At 47.2% G+C, this 15,570-nt stretch overlaps 1 protein-coding gene across 2 annotated transcripts in view; it reads left to right on the top strand.

The window, feature by feature from the left end:
* Window positions 1–15,570, top strand: part of ZNF862 (zinc finger protein 862) — a 37,644-nt gene that overhangs the window by 12,868 nt on the left and 9,206 nt on the right. For both annotated transcript variants that reach the window (XM_049642078.1, XM_049642079.1), the window contains exons 4-5: window positions 1,211–1,908; window positions 3,406–3,583. In XM_049642078.1, coding sequence (XP_049498035.1) covers window positions 1,211–1,908; window positions 3,406–3,583 — 876 coding nt within the window. The remainder of the gene's footprint in view (window positions 1–1,210; window positions 1,909–3,405; window positions 3,584–15,570) is intronic.

The following is a 15,570-nucleotide window of genomic DNA, read 5'->3' on the forward strand; positions in this document are numbered from 1 at the left end:
ACAATGCCTGGCACATAGCAGTTGCACATTAAGTAATCACTGAGTGAATGGACAGATGTCTGCTAAGTTCTAGGATTTATTTTGGCTCTTCTCCTTTGATAAGCCCGTCCTGTTGAGGGACTGGCTTGGCTAGAGTCAGGCCAGGTGACATCGTGTCATTGTATGAGGTGGTTGAGTTACCCAGCCCCCCGTGCCGGAGAAAAGGGAGGCGGAACAAGCTGTTCCGGGAGTCGAATCACAGGAGTCTACTCTCCCTCACGATCTGTCTCAGATGGACCACAGGGAGCCCGAGACTTCATAGATACCAGTTTGTTTTATTTTGTTTTCCAATGCTTGGCTCTTTCTTTTGAGCCTGCTTACTCTTCATTAGCCGCTTTGTGCTCCTGGGTGAGCTCCGGGTGTGTAGACTGGACTGTTGGCCTGGGGCAAGTACCATGGAGTCCTTGGCCACTGGGCATCTGTGCTTATTCGCAAGAAATGGCTCGAGGGGAGTTAGAGCTGCGAAAGCTATAAGTTGCGTTTCAACTAAGGCGTGAATAAAGAAACTTCTAGTTTAGCCTGAGGAAGAAGATCTGTGTGAGTTGATGAGAGTTTTCGCCTTTTGGAAGGGCTGTGGTGTGGGAGAGGGCTTGTGTTTCTCTGGAGGGCTGACATAGCACCCCTGGGTGGAAAGTACTTACAAATGGATCGTGGTTTAAGGCAAACTCTGGGGACAAAAACTACCCAGGAGGTTGGTCGTTCCCTGGTTCCAAAGATGCGCGAGCGGAGTGCAGACGTCTGTGTGCCAGGGCACCATGGAAGGGGGTTCCTGCTGAGGACAGAGTTGCAGGGTTTGGCTTTAATATCTTCATTAACTGACATTTTATCAGTTTGCGTTCTTATCCATAAATAAGCTTGAACTTCTGAAGATTGTGCCCGTATCTTGGGTTGCAAAGATGAAATTGCAGAGGTCTTTTTGGCCAAGCCAAAATTTAAATTAAAAAAAAAAAAAAGGGGGGGAGTTGCTTAAAGCCCCTCTGATTTTCTTCTGGGTCAGCTGAGATGGGCCCTGGGGCGCTGAGGGTCTGGAAGAAAATTCCGAGTAGAGCCTGTGTCACTCTTGGGTGTGACTTCCAGCTTTCGTGTTTGATACACCGAGAGGCTTCGTGGGTGGCCGTGGCTCTAACTACAGGACCTCAGACCAAATTCCACTGGTCTCTTTTCTCTAAAGGGAAAAACCAGATGGGCTGCGTGGAAGAAGGGGACGGGCGGAGTCCGGCCTCAGAAGCCGGACCGTACCTGCCGCCTCAGAAGAAAGCCTGTCTTTCCCACTTCAGCACGGAGCCTGGCAACACTGAGGGAGACTGTACAGGAAAAAGCAAAAAACCCTTGAAACCCCGGTCTATCCAGAAGTCTTGGTTTGTGCAGTTCCCGTGGTTGGTCATGAACGAGGAGCAGACGGCTCTCTTCTGCTCTGCCTGCCGAGAATACCCGTCTGTCAGGGACAAACGGTCAAGATTAATCGAAGGTTACACAGGACCATTCAAGGTAGAGACGCTCAAATACCACGCCAAGAGCAAAGCTCACCTGTTCTGCGTCAATGCCTTGGCAGCACGGGACCCCATCTGGGCAGCCCGTCTCCAGAGCATCCGAGATGAATCCGGAGATGTTCTGGCCAGCCCGGAGCACCTCTTCACGGCAGATTATCCCATATTGTACCCCCCAGGGCCTCTGGGAGCCTATGAGAACATGGCCCAGCTCCTGCCCGGCTCCAGAGCTGAACTGGAGGACCCGAGAGAGGATGCAACAATTCCTGCATTGTATCTCGACTGCATTTCTGAATTGAGGCAAAAAGAAATTGCTGATGGTATCTACAGTGCCTCAAATGTTAACATTTTGTGTAATGACGCTGCCGAACCCTGCGGCCAGGTAATGTGTTTGTAATGATTGCTGTGTCTCCAGGGGAAGGATTCTGTACTAAGAACAACATATTTTGCATGACGATGATGGGGAGATTATAGTAGCTACGCCTGCTGCTAACGTTATACTGTTATCATAACCTAACGTGCTGATAACGTAGTAGGCATTATTTTATGTGCTCTACGTGTATTATCTCATGTATTTAAGACAGCACCCCTGTTGTTCTCATTTCCTTTTGCAGACAACAAAACATAATTAGTGGGACAGAACATTCTAACTCCTGATATAAAGGGAACATCTAAATTCAGAACACTGATCTTTATCCAGAATCCTAAACAGTCTCAGAACTCAAGAAGATAATACACGACCACAAAACAACCACAGAACTCTTAAATACTTAACTTCTAAAAGTTTTTCAGCTTTGACTTTGGAATCAGGTAGCCCTTTGAAACTGTAAAATCTCTCCACGCCCGTTCTCTTATGTAAGGGTTTTGATGCTGCCCTAAGGCCGGTGGAGTGGATCAGATTAAACTCGTCTTTTTGGGAGGAAACAGCGTCAGGGGGACTGACGTGGCCACAGTCCACCTGTGCCAGAGCGTGGCTGCCAGCTGGCACTCCCTCCCACCCCCTGCGCACCGGCAGGTCCCGAACCTCTCTGGCTCTCACCTTGCGGGCACTCAGTCGGTCTCTAGCTCTTTGCAAAGTTGGCCGCAAGGAAACTGCGTTCATTGGAGTTTTTGAGTTACGGGGTCCTTTGCCATTTCTCAGCTATTTCACGCGAGCAGGATTTTACTAGAAGTCATTTGGGGTACCCCTCTACTTCCAACGAGAATAGCTCAGATGTTCCTCGTCCCTAACATGAGAAGGGCCCAGCTAAAGTTAGTAAGCGTGGGTTTTTCCAGAATCTGGAAAAGCAACAGAGCTCATTTCTCTTCATGTTCATATTCCATCTAGTGTTTGGTATTAGGAGCTAATAAATATGTCTAACCATTTATAATCTGAATTCCTTTAGCAGGAAGGCACGTGTAAACCTCGTCACTGAATATAAGCATCTTTCGTTCTTCTGTACGACTTCTTCTTCCTTCCCATCCCAGTGGGAAATCTTAGCAGGTGCTCCTGGAGGCAGACGGTCATCATTGTAGTCACGGATGAATAGAAGGCAGCCCCTTAGAACCTTACAGGGAGGGGTGCAGTCGTAAGCTCTTCCAGGACCCCTGTTCTTCAGCACTTTTATTTCCTCCTAGGAGACCCCAGGATCAGACTGAGGCTCATTTGGTTTTTTGTTTGTTTGTTTGGTTGGTTTTTTCACCTACTAACTCTGGGCCTCGCAAATTTGCTTCTTTGACTTTGGCTGGGTACATTGCTGCCTCAGAGTACATCTGGGCCTCTTGGCAAGCCTCCCAAGAGAGACGGGCCTTGAGAAGGTCCTTACGAAGGACCTTGAAAGCATCCCACTGGGTGTCTGGCATAAGAGGCGTGTTGAGTGACTGCTGCTCTTTGTTGCAGGATCCTTCTGAAGAGGGGCTGTTTGAGGAGGTTCCTGTGGTGTTTGAGGAGCTCCCGGTGGTGTTTGAGGATGTGGCGGTGTATTTCACCCGGGAGGAGTGGGGCATGCTAGTCAAGCGGCAGAAGGAGCTGTACAGAGACGTGATGCGGATGAATTATGAGCTGTTGGCTTCCCTGGGTAAAGACTCACGTAGACCCTTGTCTGCCACCACCATCTGACATGGGAACCCCACAAGGGCAGCTGTGGCTTGTGGCCATCTTCCCATTTCTACCCTCTCCCTGTACATTGGCGGAGAGAGATTATATTTTTTGTACCTCAGAGCTCTCTCCTGGCTTTGGGACGCTACTCACCCCCTCCCCACGCTCCCGCCCGTCCATCTTTCACCCTCCACCAGACATGCTGAATCCCTCCCACGTGCCAGCTGAACACCAGTGAAGGTCTCTGCTTTTGAGGGGCTGGCAGGTTTGGGGGAGAGACAGACACTTGAATAAGAAGCTAGAAAGTAACACAGGCTCCGTGAAAGAGGTTCGGGAAAAGTGCCCTGAGGCCGCTAAAGAAGAGTGATTTCATTTTGCTGGGCGTCGGAGGGAGGGACCAGGAAAGCCTTTACAGAGTCTGAAGTTGGAAAACCAGGCAGACGGGCAGAAGGAAGGGCGTCCAGAAATGACAGAGGGAGGGACGGTGTGAGCGAAGGCATGGAGGCGCCCTCCCCTCTGTCTATGCCAGGCCCGCGGCATTGCGCCCAGGGGCCGGCAAGGGCTGGTGGCCTTTGGCCGCGGTGTCGCTAGGTTGGGCACCGGCGCATGAGGAACGCAGTAGTGTTTGTTACCTTCTTGGGACAGTGCTGTCTCTTGCCTCTGCTTCTTGTTCTCTTTGCTTCCCGTTCCTCCACCCAGGGTTCTCATGCGGCATCGAAATGGGAAGGCGACTTTTCTTCTTCTAAAGCTCTTACTTACTGACTAGCATATGTGATAACAGCAACCTTACAGAACGGGCAGCTGGACAGAACTCAGGAATCCCAGCAGCAATCTGTATCGTGACTTCCGTGGAGTAAGAACTAAGAATATCTGTGACTCAACTGACGTCCTAGCCCTTGGTTTATCCTGCCCTTTCATGCGCAGCCAAGATACGGATTATTTTCTGAACATTCCTGACCCGTGTGCTTGTTGTTCTCATTGTTCAGAATTTTTAAGTGGCTCCCCGAACATTCAGAAGTGATGTAAAAACTGGTTTCTTGTGTGATAATAGAGGTGTTGTAATCCTGCCTTAGGCCCCGGGCGCTTGTACAAAGTATGCCTTCAAAGAGCATCACTACCTCTAGAACTGTTTATTTTTACTTTTTAAATATTTATTTATTTTGGGGCGAACGTAAGTGGGGGACAGAGGACCTGAGGCCGGCTCTGGGCTGACAGGCTGACAGCAGTGAGTTCGATGTGGGGCTCGAACTCATGAACTGGAAAATCATGACCCGAGCTGAAGTCGTACGCTCAACTGACCGAGCCACCCAGGTGCCCCTAGAACTGTTTAAAAGCAGTGAGAATGAAGGGGAAATTCATTTTTAAGAAATACACACCACGTATGAGAAGTTGGGTTTTCCTTGAAAGGAATGCACAGTAGTGACGTGCCTTGCCCTCAGAGCCCCTGCGGAACGTTGTCGTGAAAGCAGTGCTAACTGATGTTGACAACAGGGTGTCTCCCACCATCGGGGCTGACAGCATACAACATAAGCACGTGCTCATTTTCTTTTGAATTTATGTCGGTTAGGAATGGGGAAATCTTTTTTTATATATAATATTTTGTAATTCTTTTTTTTTAAAGTTTGTTTGTTTTTTGAGAGAAAGAGAGACAGAGAGCCAGGGAGGGGCAGAGAGGGAGGGAGAGAGAAAATCCCACGCAGGCTCTGCACTGTCAGCACAGAGCCTAATGCGGGGCTCGAACTCCCATACTGTGAGATCATGACCTGAGCCGAAACCAACAGTCAGATGCCTAACCGACTGAGCCACCCAGATGCCCTAGGAATGGGGAGATCTTAGCTAACTGGGGGAAATAAGGGACAGTCCCGTCTTGGTTATGCTTAGTTGGATGAACAATAAGTATCATCAGAGGAAGGGCAATTAATTTTGCTTGAGGGTAGCAGGCAAGAGTCAGGAAGGCTTTATAGAGAATGGGGACATCCTCTTTAGTCGTCTGAGAAATTAAAATGGGCACAGAAGTCTAGAAATAGGGGCACCTGGGTGATCCAATCAGTTAAGCACCCAATCGCTTCTCGGCCTTTTGGCTAAGATCAAGTGCAATCAGTTAAGCACCCAACTCTTGATTTTGACTCAGGTCATGATCTCACGGTTTGTGGGAATGAGCCCCACATCAGGCCCTGTGCTGACAGTGTGGAGCCTGCTTGGGATTCTCTCTCTCTCTCTCTCTCTCTCTCTCTCTCTCTCTCTCTCTTTCTCTGCCTCTCCCTCTTGCTGCTCCTCCCCCACTCACGAACTCTATCTGTCTCTCTCAAAATAAATAAATATTAAAAAAAATAAAAATAGGTGCGCCTCGGTGGCTCAGTCAGTTAAGCGTCCAACTTTGGCTCAGGTCATGATCTTGTAGTTCATGGGTTTGGGCCCCGCATCAACTGTTTGTACTGACAGCTCAGAGCCTTGGAGCCTGCTTCGGATTCTGTGTCTCTCTCTCTCTCTCTCTCTCTCTCCGCCCCTTCCCTGCTCATGCGTGCTCTCTCTCTCTTTCAAAAATAAACATTAAAATTTTTTAATTAAAAAATAATAAAATTAAAAATAAATAAAAGTATTTTAAGGAGGCTTGAGAATATAAGTGGGGCCAAACATAAATGATTTGTATGTTTAAAAATGACCTGTGTTAAAGGGCATTGGGCTGGTATTTGGGATATAAAACAGTGTTGAAACAGTGGAGGTGCTATTCGTTTTGCTTTGGTGAGTTTTTTTCCCTCCCATACTTTATTCTCCTGTGACAAGTACTTTAAGAGTTGAAAATCACATATTATTTGGTACTAGCTTTCAATTATTTTTCTACAAAAAGAACTCCTTGGAGTGAACACAATTTGTGAAAAAGAAAACCCCATTATAATTTTTGCAGCCAAGAGAAGTTCTATTAGCCTTTAAAAAAATCTCCCATCCATTTTTTAAAGGCTTTTAAAATATATGTTTATTTATTTATTTTTGAGGGAGAGAGAGATAGAGCATGGATGGGGAAGGGCAGAGAAAGAGGAGGAGAGAAAAATCCCAAGCACAGAGCCTGATGTGGGGCTCGAACTCACAAACTGTGAGATGATGACTGAGCCGAAATCAAGAGTCAGCCGCTTAACTGATTGAGCCACCCAGACACCCCTCCCATCCATTTTTGATGCTTCTTATATTTTATCTTCAAATATTCTGATGATCTGCTTATACTGGGTATTACAGGAAGCTTCTGTGTTTTTCTTTTATTCTCCTGTGTGGAAATAATAACAGTGGTTTCTGCTGTCCACTGAGCATCTACTGAGCGTTGGTCCTGTGTTGAGTCTTTTATATATGTTCTCTCTCATCCTTAAAGCAAACCTCTACGGCAGGTAGTAGTAGCATTTTCAGATGAGAAAGCAGGCCTGGGAATCCCGACCATCTACCTGGAAAACGGAGAAACTGAAATTCTTTCTATTCTATTCTGTGCATTCCATGTGCCTTATACTCCTTCCATTCCCTGCTTTGTAGGTGTTTACGGGCACTTGGATTCCCTCTCTTTTCAAGATTTGTGCTAATCATATTGTTAATATAATAATAGTAATAACACCAAATATGAGGTGAGATTATTTTAAGAATTCGAACAGTACAAGAATTTTCTAGAAGTCTCCACTCCCGTCCCCAATCCCCCTTGCTGGAAGTTACTAGTTTGCCTGGCTCTTTCAGACTTTCTCTGGAGGTCACGGTTAGTTCCCTCCATCCAGGGGAACTGGCTGGAGAAAGGGGCCTGGCTGTCCCATGTGATCAGGTCATGTTGTAGTTCATTGTTGCTGTAGTTCATTATAGTTCATGCTGTAGTTGCTGTGGTGGGTCTTTGGGGTCTGATGGTCATCAAGCTGCATCGCAGCACATTCTTGCTGTTGATTTCCTTTTGCTCTGATCCTTTCAGGAAGCCCAGCTAATTCTTCCATTGCTCTTGTTAGGGTTTACAGTTAGTAGATTTGTTCTTTCAGATTTTATAACTATTGTACCTGTTTTTAAAAGGTCTCGGGGCACCTGGGTGGCTCAGTTGGTTGAGTGTCTGATTTTTGATTCCGGCTCAGGTCACGATCCCAGGGTCATGGGATCCAGCCCTGGATTGGGCTCCGTGCTGAGCCTGGAGCCTGCTTGAGATTCTCTCTCCCCCTCTGCCCCTCTCCCCTGCTCATGTGCTCTCTCTCTCTCTCTCTCTCTCTCAAAAAAAAAAGTCTCAGTTTGATATAGTCGAACTTAATATTAATTTCTGTCAGTTGTTGACAGTTAAATTGTACAGACTGAAGCTTTTCAACAGAGAGAATGTTTCCAGGGGAGGCCCCCGCCCCCCCACCTGTCACACCCTCCTCGGTCTCATCAGCTGTCTCATCAATAGGACTGAACCTGTAGAGGACAGTCACTTTGTTTATGGAGAAAAGAAGAGGTTTGTGTTTTGTTTTTAATGCTTTGCTATTTCGCCCTTTTCGTACGTAGACTTGCTTATTTCGAGCTACTTATCACTCTACAGAGCTTCCGACTATGCTTTTACTTCCATGCTTTAAATTCTGGTTTCAGAGTTTGGTCATATTTGATGATGTCTCTTGTTTCCCCCCTAAAAGGAAACTCAGATCTTGCTGTTAAGAAACTAGTATTTGTCAGTGACAGAAGTAGACCTGCCAATATAGGGACTATGCAGTAGCCCTTGTTTTTATTAGTAAGAGTGTCACCCCACGCCAAGGGGCAGGTCACACACTTCAGGTGGGCACTGCCCTTTCTACGGGCATGGTCATCAGCTACAGCCAGAACTCACAGAGCTGGGGGCAAGAAGTCATGCCACTAGGTGGAAACCAAAACCTAGTAGGAGGGCCTCGGTGAGAGACGAGTGGGAGCTCGAATGGCTCACGTGATGTGTAGGGAGGCAGCTGCTGTACAGTGGGGGCTGTGCAGGAGACAGGGAGCGACCCAAGGCAGCTTCTCCCAGCCGACTCATGGGTAGGGCCTGCCATCCTTCGGACGGAGGTAGCCTGGAAGGATCAGAAGTCCGTCTTTGCAAGCCAAACCATTTCTATGAACTTTTATGGAGGGTGTGTGTGTGTGTGTCTGTCTGTGTGTGTGTGTGTGTGCATGCACATGCACTTGTTGTAGTTAAGGCCCCTTTGCCCTTTTTCCATTACTAAGATGTAGAAAAATTTGTTTGAAATTCCCGTCTGTCTCCCTCGTTCTGAAGGGAACAAAAAGGAGAGGGTTTTGGCAGCATTTTAGCCACAGCTTCCAAGAGGTCCAGTTGGGGCGCAGTACCCCTGGGCCTGGTGTGGCGGTGGCGGGGCAGGCAAAGGTGGCCGGTCCCCAAGGAGAATAAAACTGAGGCGAACAGATTCAGGGATATTCAGTCTCCTGTGTGTTTCCAGTTTTTATTTACAAATATTTCTCCATAATCATGTTTTTGAAACCTAAGTAGTTCTAACAGGACTTATACCACAAAATGACAGTACCCTATCCCGGCTTTCTCTGTTGCTGGGTCCTCCTCCCCAAAGTCTTCTAGCTGTTTCTTCTAGTAATGTGCCTCATTATTTCTAAGAAATACACACAGACATTATTTTTTCAAAGAGCGAACCTCATAGTTTACACTCGTAATACAGCTTTATTCTTTGCCACCGCTACTTGTTTGGATCAGCTCTGTGCATGTGGTTCTTTTCTCCTCACTCTTTGGGTGGTCAAAAGAAAATTCAGAGAGCTTTACGTGATACGAGTATTATATTGAACAAGAAACCAACTGTTCGTGAACAGGGAGGCCTCACACCCAAAGTGGTTAAGAGCTTGACTCTCAGCAGTTAGAATTCAGGGAGTATGTTGTTTGGTTTTTTAAATTGTGATTCGTTACTAGAAACTTCTGTTCTTTTTAGAGTAGTAGCACTGTGTAAGTTTTCTTGTGCGCAGCCGGCTGGCTTGGAAGCCGTAAGGTCACAGTGCTATGAAGAAAGCTTCAGTTTTGTTTAGGGTCAACGCCCCCGTTTAGGTGAAATTGGGGCAGTTAAAGATTTGGTTACGTGATTATGAATGGTTTAGGGGGTCTGTTCAAATTGTGGCCTCCATTTTGGTTTCCCTTTAGCCGGGTGAGATCCGTTGCCACACAATAAATAAATATCACAAATTTAGTGGCTAAATTTTTAACCCATTTATTATCTTGAAGTTCTGGAGGTCAGAAGTCCAGATGGGCTCAGCTACGTTCACTGCTTAGGGTCTCACGTGGCCACAGTCAAGGTGTCCATCAGACTGGCTCCTATCAGGAGGTTCTGGGAACAATCACTGCCAAGAGCATCCAGGCTGTTGGCAGAATCCAGTTCCTTCTCAGTGGTAGGACTGAGGTCCCTGTTTTCTTGCTGGCTTTCGACCAGGGGTCATTCTCAGCTCCTGCAGGCTGCCCTCTGTCCCTTCCATGCGGCCTTCTCCATCCTTGGGCCAGCAACAGTGTGTCGAATCCTGTTGGTCCTTTGTTTTGCTTTGTTTTAAAAAAGTTTCTTTAAATCTCTATTTATTTTTGAGAGAGAGACAGAGTGTGAGCAGAGGAGGAGCAGAGAGAGAGGGAGACACAGAATCCGAAGCAGAGCTATCAGCACAGACCCTGACACGGGGCTCAAACTCACGAACTATGAGATCATGACCCGAGCCGAAGTCGGATGCTTAACCGACTGAGCCACCTAGGCGCCCCTGCTTTGTTTTTGAAAGTTTATTTATTTGTTTTGAGAGAGAGAGTGTGTGAGAGCTAGTGCAGACGTGTGAGCCGGGGAGGGACAGAGAGAGAGGGAGAGAGACAGAATCCCAAGCAGGCTCCACACTGTCAGCACAGAGCCTGACACGGGGCTCGATCCCATGAACCATATCATGACCAGAGCCAAAGTCAAGAGTTGGGTGTTTAACTGACTGAGCCCCCCAGGTGCCCCTGTTGATGCTTTGAAACTCTGACTTCTCTGCTTCTAAAGGGTTGATGTGGTTAGGTGAGTCAGCCACATAACCTCTCTTTTGCCACGTCATGCCACATAACCACGGGTATGAGGTCAGGTCACAGGTTCCACCCATACTGCAAAGGGTAGGGATCAGGAAGGGCCAAGGTCCCTGGAGCTCATGTTAGAATTCCACCTACCCCATGAGAGAATGTCGTTTTTCTTGAGTGATACGTGCAGAAGTATTTAGGGATAAAAGGGGGTATGAAAAGAGTGTAGTCTCAATGGTTCAGAAAAATATCACCTATGTAATATTTACGTATTATTCATACATGTATGCAGAGAGAGGAGAGAAAGAGGGGAGGGGAGGGCACACGAACATATGAGTGAGAAAACAAACAGGACAAAACGTAAATGATTGGAGTTTCTTGTATTATTATTGACACTATAAGTTTTAAATGGCACAAAAATTTACCCCCTCTGCAAAGTTAGGAAGTAAAAGTGTAGGCTTTGTCGGGTAGTAAACTATCTGGACTTCGTCTAAAGCTGAAGTTTCTTGCCCCTTCCCACTCCACCTGCCTCTGGTCTGGAATCTGGTGTCTTGTGTAGGAAGAAGGGAGTTCTCCTCCTAACCTCCGCCTGGCCCGGGACTTCTGGTGTGTCCGGGGCGGGGGTGGGGGGCGCAGTGGTGGGTGAGTGGGGAGGAGAGGTGCTGCAAAGCTTTTACCTGGCTTCCACTCGTGGCTCGGATAGTTGAAAGCTGATTCTCTGGGTGAGTTTTTGAGCTCTACGCTCCCCCGCCATCCCTTACTGCCACCTGTTCTACATGGTGAATGTCTGTTTTGGCCGTCAGCCCCATAGTGGCTCATTCCTGGGCTGCCAACAGGCAGTCATGGGCAGAGTCCCTGGAAGTGGCTCCAGACCCTTCTCTTTCCCTCAGGGGCCCACATCTGGAGCATGGAAAACACTTAGGTATCCTTTGCTCCGACAATGTCTGGGAATGTAGGCTGTTCCCAACATGGCCGCCATGAAGGAGCCCATCAGATTCTGCCTTTTAGTCTTTTCCAGGCCTGGATTCATGAGGAGCCCCATAGCCCAGGAGATAAAGGTCAGGATGTCATCCCCATTAGGCTTAAGGTCAGGGGAAAGCTCGTGCCACCTCTCTCCATGGTAGGGGAGGGGTCCTTACAGTGTACTTGACATCTATTTCCAGAAACATCTCTAGTATCCAGCTTCCTGTCCTCTTCACTCCCAGTGCACCGACTCCCTGTGTCGAGGGCTTGGGTCCCAGCCCAGTGTTTCAACCACCCACTTTCCAAGTCAGGCCTCAGTGGTCTAGCTTTGGGATGGGGGACAGTTGGCTCCTATCTTTTTGGTTTTTTTGTTTTGTTTTTTTTTTCATTTTTTTTATGCGTATTTATTTTTGAGAGAGAGAGAGACAGAGACAGAGCGTGAGTGGGGGAGGGGCAGAGAGAGAGAGAGACACAGAATCCAAAATAGGCTCCAGGCCCTGAGCTGTCAGCACTTATCCCAGTGACGGGCTTGACCTCACAAACGGAGAGATCATGACCTGAGCCCAAGTCAGACAACTTAACTGACTGAGCCACCTGGGCGTCCCTCCTATCTTTTGGACCTTGAACCAAAACAGACGGGCAGACTCACACTTTAGTATGTCTGTTGCTGTTCCTGGTTTGTTGATTTTAGAGTGATACTCGCTCTTGATTCCTACTGTGGATGATGAAGATCCGGCCCTCTTACGCCACCCTGGGCCCCCACTCTGTCCCTCAATCCTCTCAGAACAAGTATATCATGCTGTTTTGGTTAATTCAATGTAAATTATTTGCATAATTATGATGATGTATTATTTATTTCTGATCAAAGTGGCATAGTATGATGATTTTCCTTGTAGGATTTTCCCCCCCTGAGATTGAAATTTTTTCTTTTTTTTTTTGCTAGTTTTCTGTCCTATTGCCAATTCTCTCCAACTGTCCAGCGGAATTCTAAACCTCCTCTGAAGAGCTTTTCCACATGCTCAGACATCCTGTGACCGATCAATTTCATTCTTTCCCCGGGGGCTTCTGTTATCAGGTCTCCATTCTCCTGCCCTGTCCGACAAGCTGGTTATTCTTTAGGCCTGCACAGCTGTGGCCTCAGAGTTCCCTTTGTCCCCCTCCTGTCCCCTGGCTGTATCTCTTCCAGGTTTATATCTTCATTTTTTGGAGCACATCTTCCAGTAACCTCCCAAGAAAGGCTGCATGGGAGGACATGCCTTATGCTGCTTTCCAATTGGTAACTTGGTGGGGGGGGGGGGCGGGGGGTGACGCCTAGATGGCTCAGTTGGTTGAGTGTCCAACTTTGGCTCAAGTCATGGTCTCACAGTTCGTGAGTTCGAGCCCTGCATTGGGCTCTGTGCTGTCAGTGCGAAGCCCGATTCAGATCCCCTGTCCCCCTTGCTGTCTGCCCCTCCCCTGCTCTCTCTCTCTCAAAAATAAACACTAAAAAAAAAAAATGGTAGCTTGGAAATAGTTTCCTCAGTATTTTGAAAGCATTGCATTTAGGTTTTACTGGTGCTGAAGAGAAGTTAAAATACCTTTTTTTTAAAATTCTTTTTTAATGTTTATCTTTGAGAGAGAGACAGACAGAATGTGAGCAGGAGAGGGGAAGAAAGAGAGGGAGACACAGAATCCGAAGCAGGCTCCAGGCTCCGAGCTCCCAGCACAGAGTCTGACATGGGGGTCGAACTCATGGACCACGAGATGATGACCTGAGCCTAAGTCAGATGCTTAACCCACTGAGCCACCCAGGCGCCCCTAAATACCTTTTTCTAACTAAATCTTTGAACACAGCCTGTTTTATTCTACTCTGAAAGTTTTCAAGATCTAGTCTAGTGTTCTGAAGTGTTTATAGCATCAGTGACTTTTCACTTCTTGTTCTGGGTACCTAGTGCTTCCCTTCCACTTGAAAACTTGCATTTTCCGGTTTGGGGGGACATTCTTGTATGATTTCTTCCTATTGATTTTCTCTTTTCTTTCCTCCAAAAAGCCCTATCAGTTAGATAGTGGACTTCCTAAATTGAGCCTCTGGTTTTATTTTCTTCTCTTTCCCCACCTCTCCCTCCTTCTGCTTCTCCTTTTCTGCTTCTGTCTTTTTTGTTCTACTTTCTTGGAGATTTTCTCAATTTTATTTGCTAACAATCTACTTAATTTTGTCATTTGTTCTATCGTATTTTGTTGTTTTTTAATGCTATTTTTGAGGGAGAAAGAGACAGAGCGTGAGTGGGGGAGGGGCAGAGAGAGAGGGAGACACAGAATCCAAAGCAGGGTCCAGGCTCTGAGCTGTCAGCACAGAGCCCGACATGGGGCTTGAACCCATGAACTGTGAGATCATGACCTGAGCCAAAGTCCAAAGCCTAATCAACTGAGCTGCCCAGGTGCCCCTCTTCTATCATACTTTTAATCTAAGAACCCCTATGACTCTCTTCGTGGGTGACTATCGTGACTTTTCTCTCTGGGAACAGGAATTCAGGCTTGTTTTTTGGAGATCTGTTTCGTTCCTTGCAGTTTCTCTAGTTCCTCCGATCTCTTTCCTACCCGTTTCATGTCAGAGGCTTGTCTTAAATAAATATCGTGTGGTTCATCCAGGTTTAAGAGTAAAGCCTTGACAAACCTTGGCTGGAAGCTCTGTGCGCAGCTGGGACTCATCAAGGGGTGGGTTTCACTGCAGGGTGTCCGCTGTGAGCCTGCAGGTCTCACTGAGAATCTTGCAAAAGTCAATGTCCCGGAGGCCTTTGGGGCAGAAGGGGACAGGGAGGGGCAATTCTCTTTCTCCAAAGAAAACTCTTCCAGGGGCACCTGGGTGGCTCAGTCCGTTAAGCATCCAACTCTTGATTTCGGCTCAGGTCATGATCTCACCAATCGATCGTGAGTTCCAGCCCCGTATTCAGCTCTGTGCTCGGAGCCTGTTTGGGATCCTCTCTCTCCCTTTCTCTCTGCCCCTCCCCTGCACTCACTCTCTCTCTCTCTCTCTCTCTCTCTCTCAAGATAAATAATAAATAAACACTTTTAAAAGAAGAAAAGAAAACTCTTCCAAGTCCCCTGGTTGGGGCCAGAAGCCAAGCCTGTGTTCTTGGAGCTGAGTAGTGCACATTTCCGAACACAGACTCTTTCTTCATTATCATGACCCTTCTTCTTTGTCCACTATCCCCACCCTCCCCGGGCCTGGAACCTTCCCACTTCTGTTTTTCTGTGGACTAAATCTCCATTCTCCTCCTCAAGTGAGGGTAGGTGGGGGTGGCGGTGTTCTCTGGTTTCCTGGGGCAGGTGGGACGACCCGGGTTGGAATGGTCTCTGCAGACTCTGGGCCCGCCCTTTCTACCCGTTTCTTACTCACCACCTTCTGCCGCTCATGGCCCCTCGTCCCGAGTCTCTGGGGGCTTCTGCCATTAGATCCGCTTCTTTCTCCTTGCCACCTACTTTGCCAGCATCTGGTGTTCAGTAACTTTTCCTTGTATTATTATTATTATTATTCCATTGCCCTCATTTTAGACATGTTTTAAGGATGTATCCAGTCTACTGCACTTTAACAATGTATTAAATTATATTTTTATTAGTAGTAAATATATGGATACCCACTCATAACAGATACAAATATATAAATGTATTCAAGTGACCCTAGAGATGAACAGTGACAATAATCACTATTTTCCCAGAAGCACCCACGCTTAGCAGTTGTATTTGTCTTTCCAAAGGGAATTTACACACACATTCACACACATACCAAAGCATGTAGGTAGATATTAATGGATTTTATTTATTTATTTATTTAAAAAAATTTTTTTTTAGTGTTTATTTTTGAGAGACAGAGACAGCATGAGTGGCAGAGGGCAGAGAGAGAGAGAGGGAGACCCAGAATATGAAGCAGGCTCCAGGCTCTGAGCTGTCAGCCCAGAGCCCGACGCGGGGCTCGAACTCACAGACTGCGAGATCATGACCTGAGCCGAAGTCAGACACTCAACTGACTGAGCCACCCA

This window comes from Panthera uncia, chromosome A2 (genome assembly GCF_023721935.1).
Source record: "Panthera uncia isolate 11264 chromosome A2, Puncia_PCG_1.0, whole genome shotgun sequence".
NCBI lineage: Eukaryota > Metazoa > Chordata > Mammalia > Carnivora > Felidae > Panthera > Panthera uncia.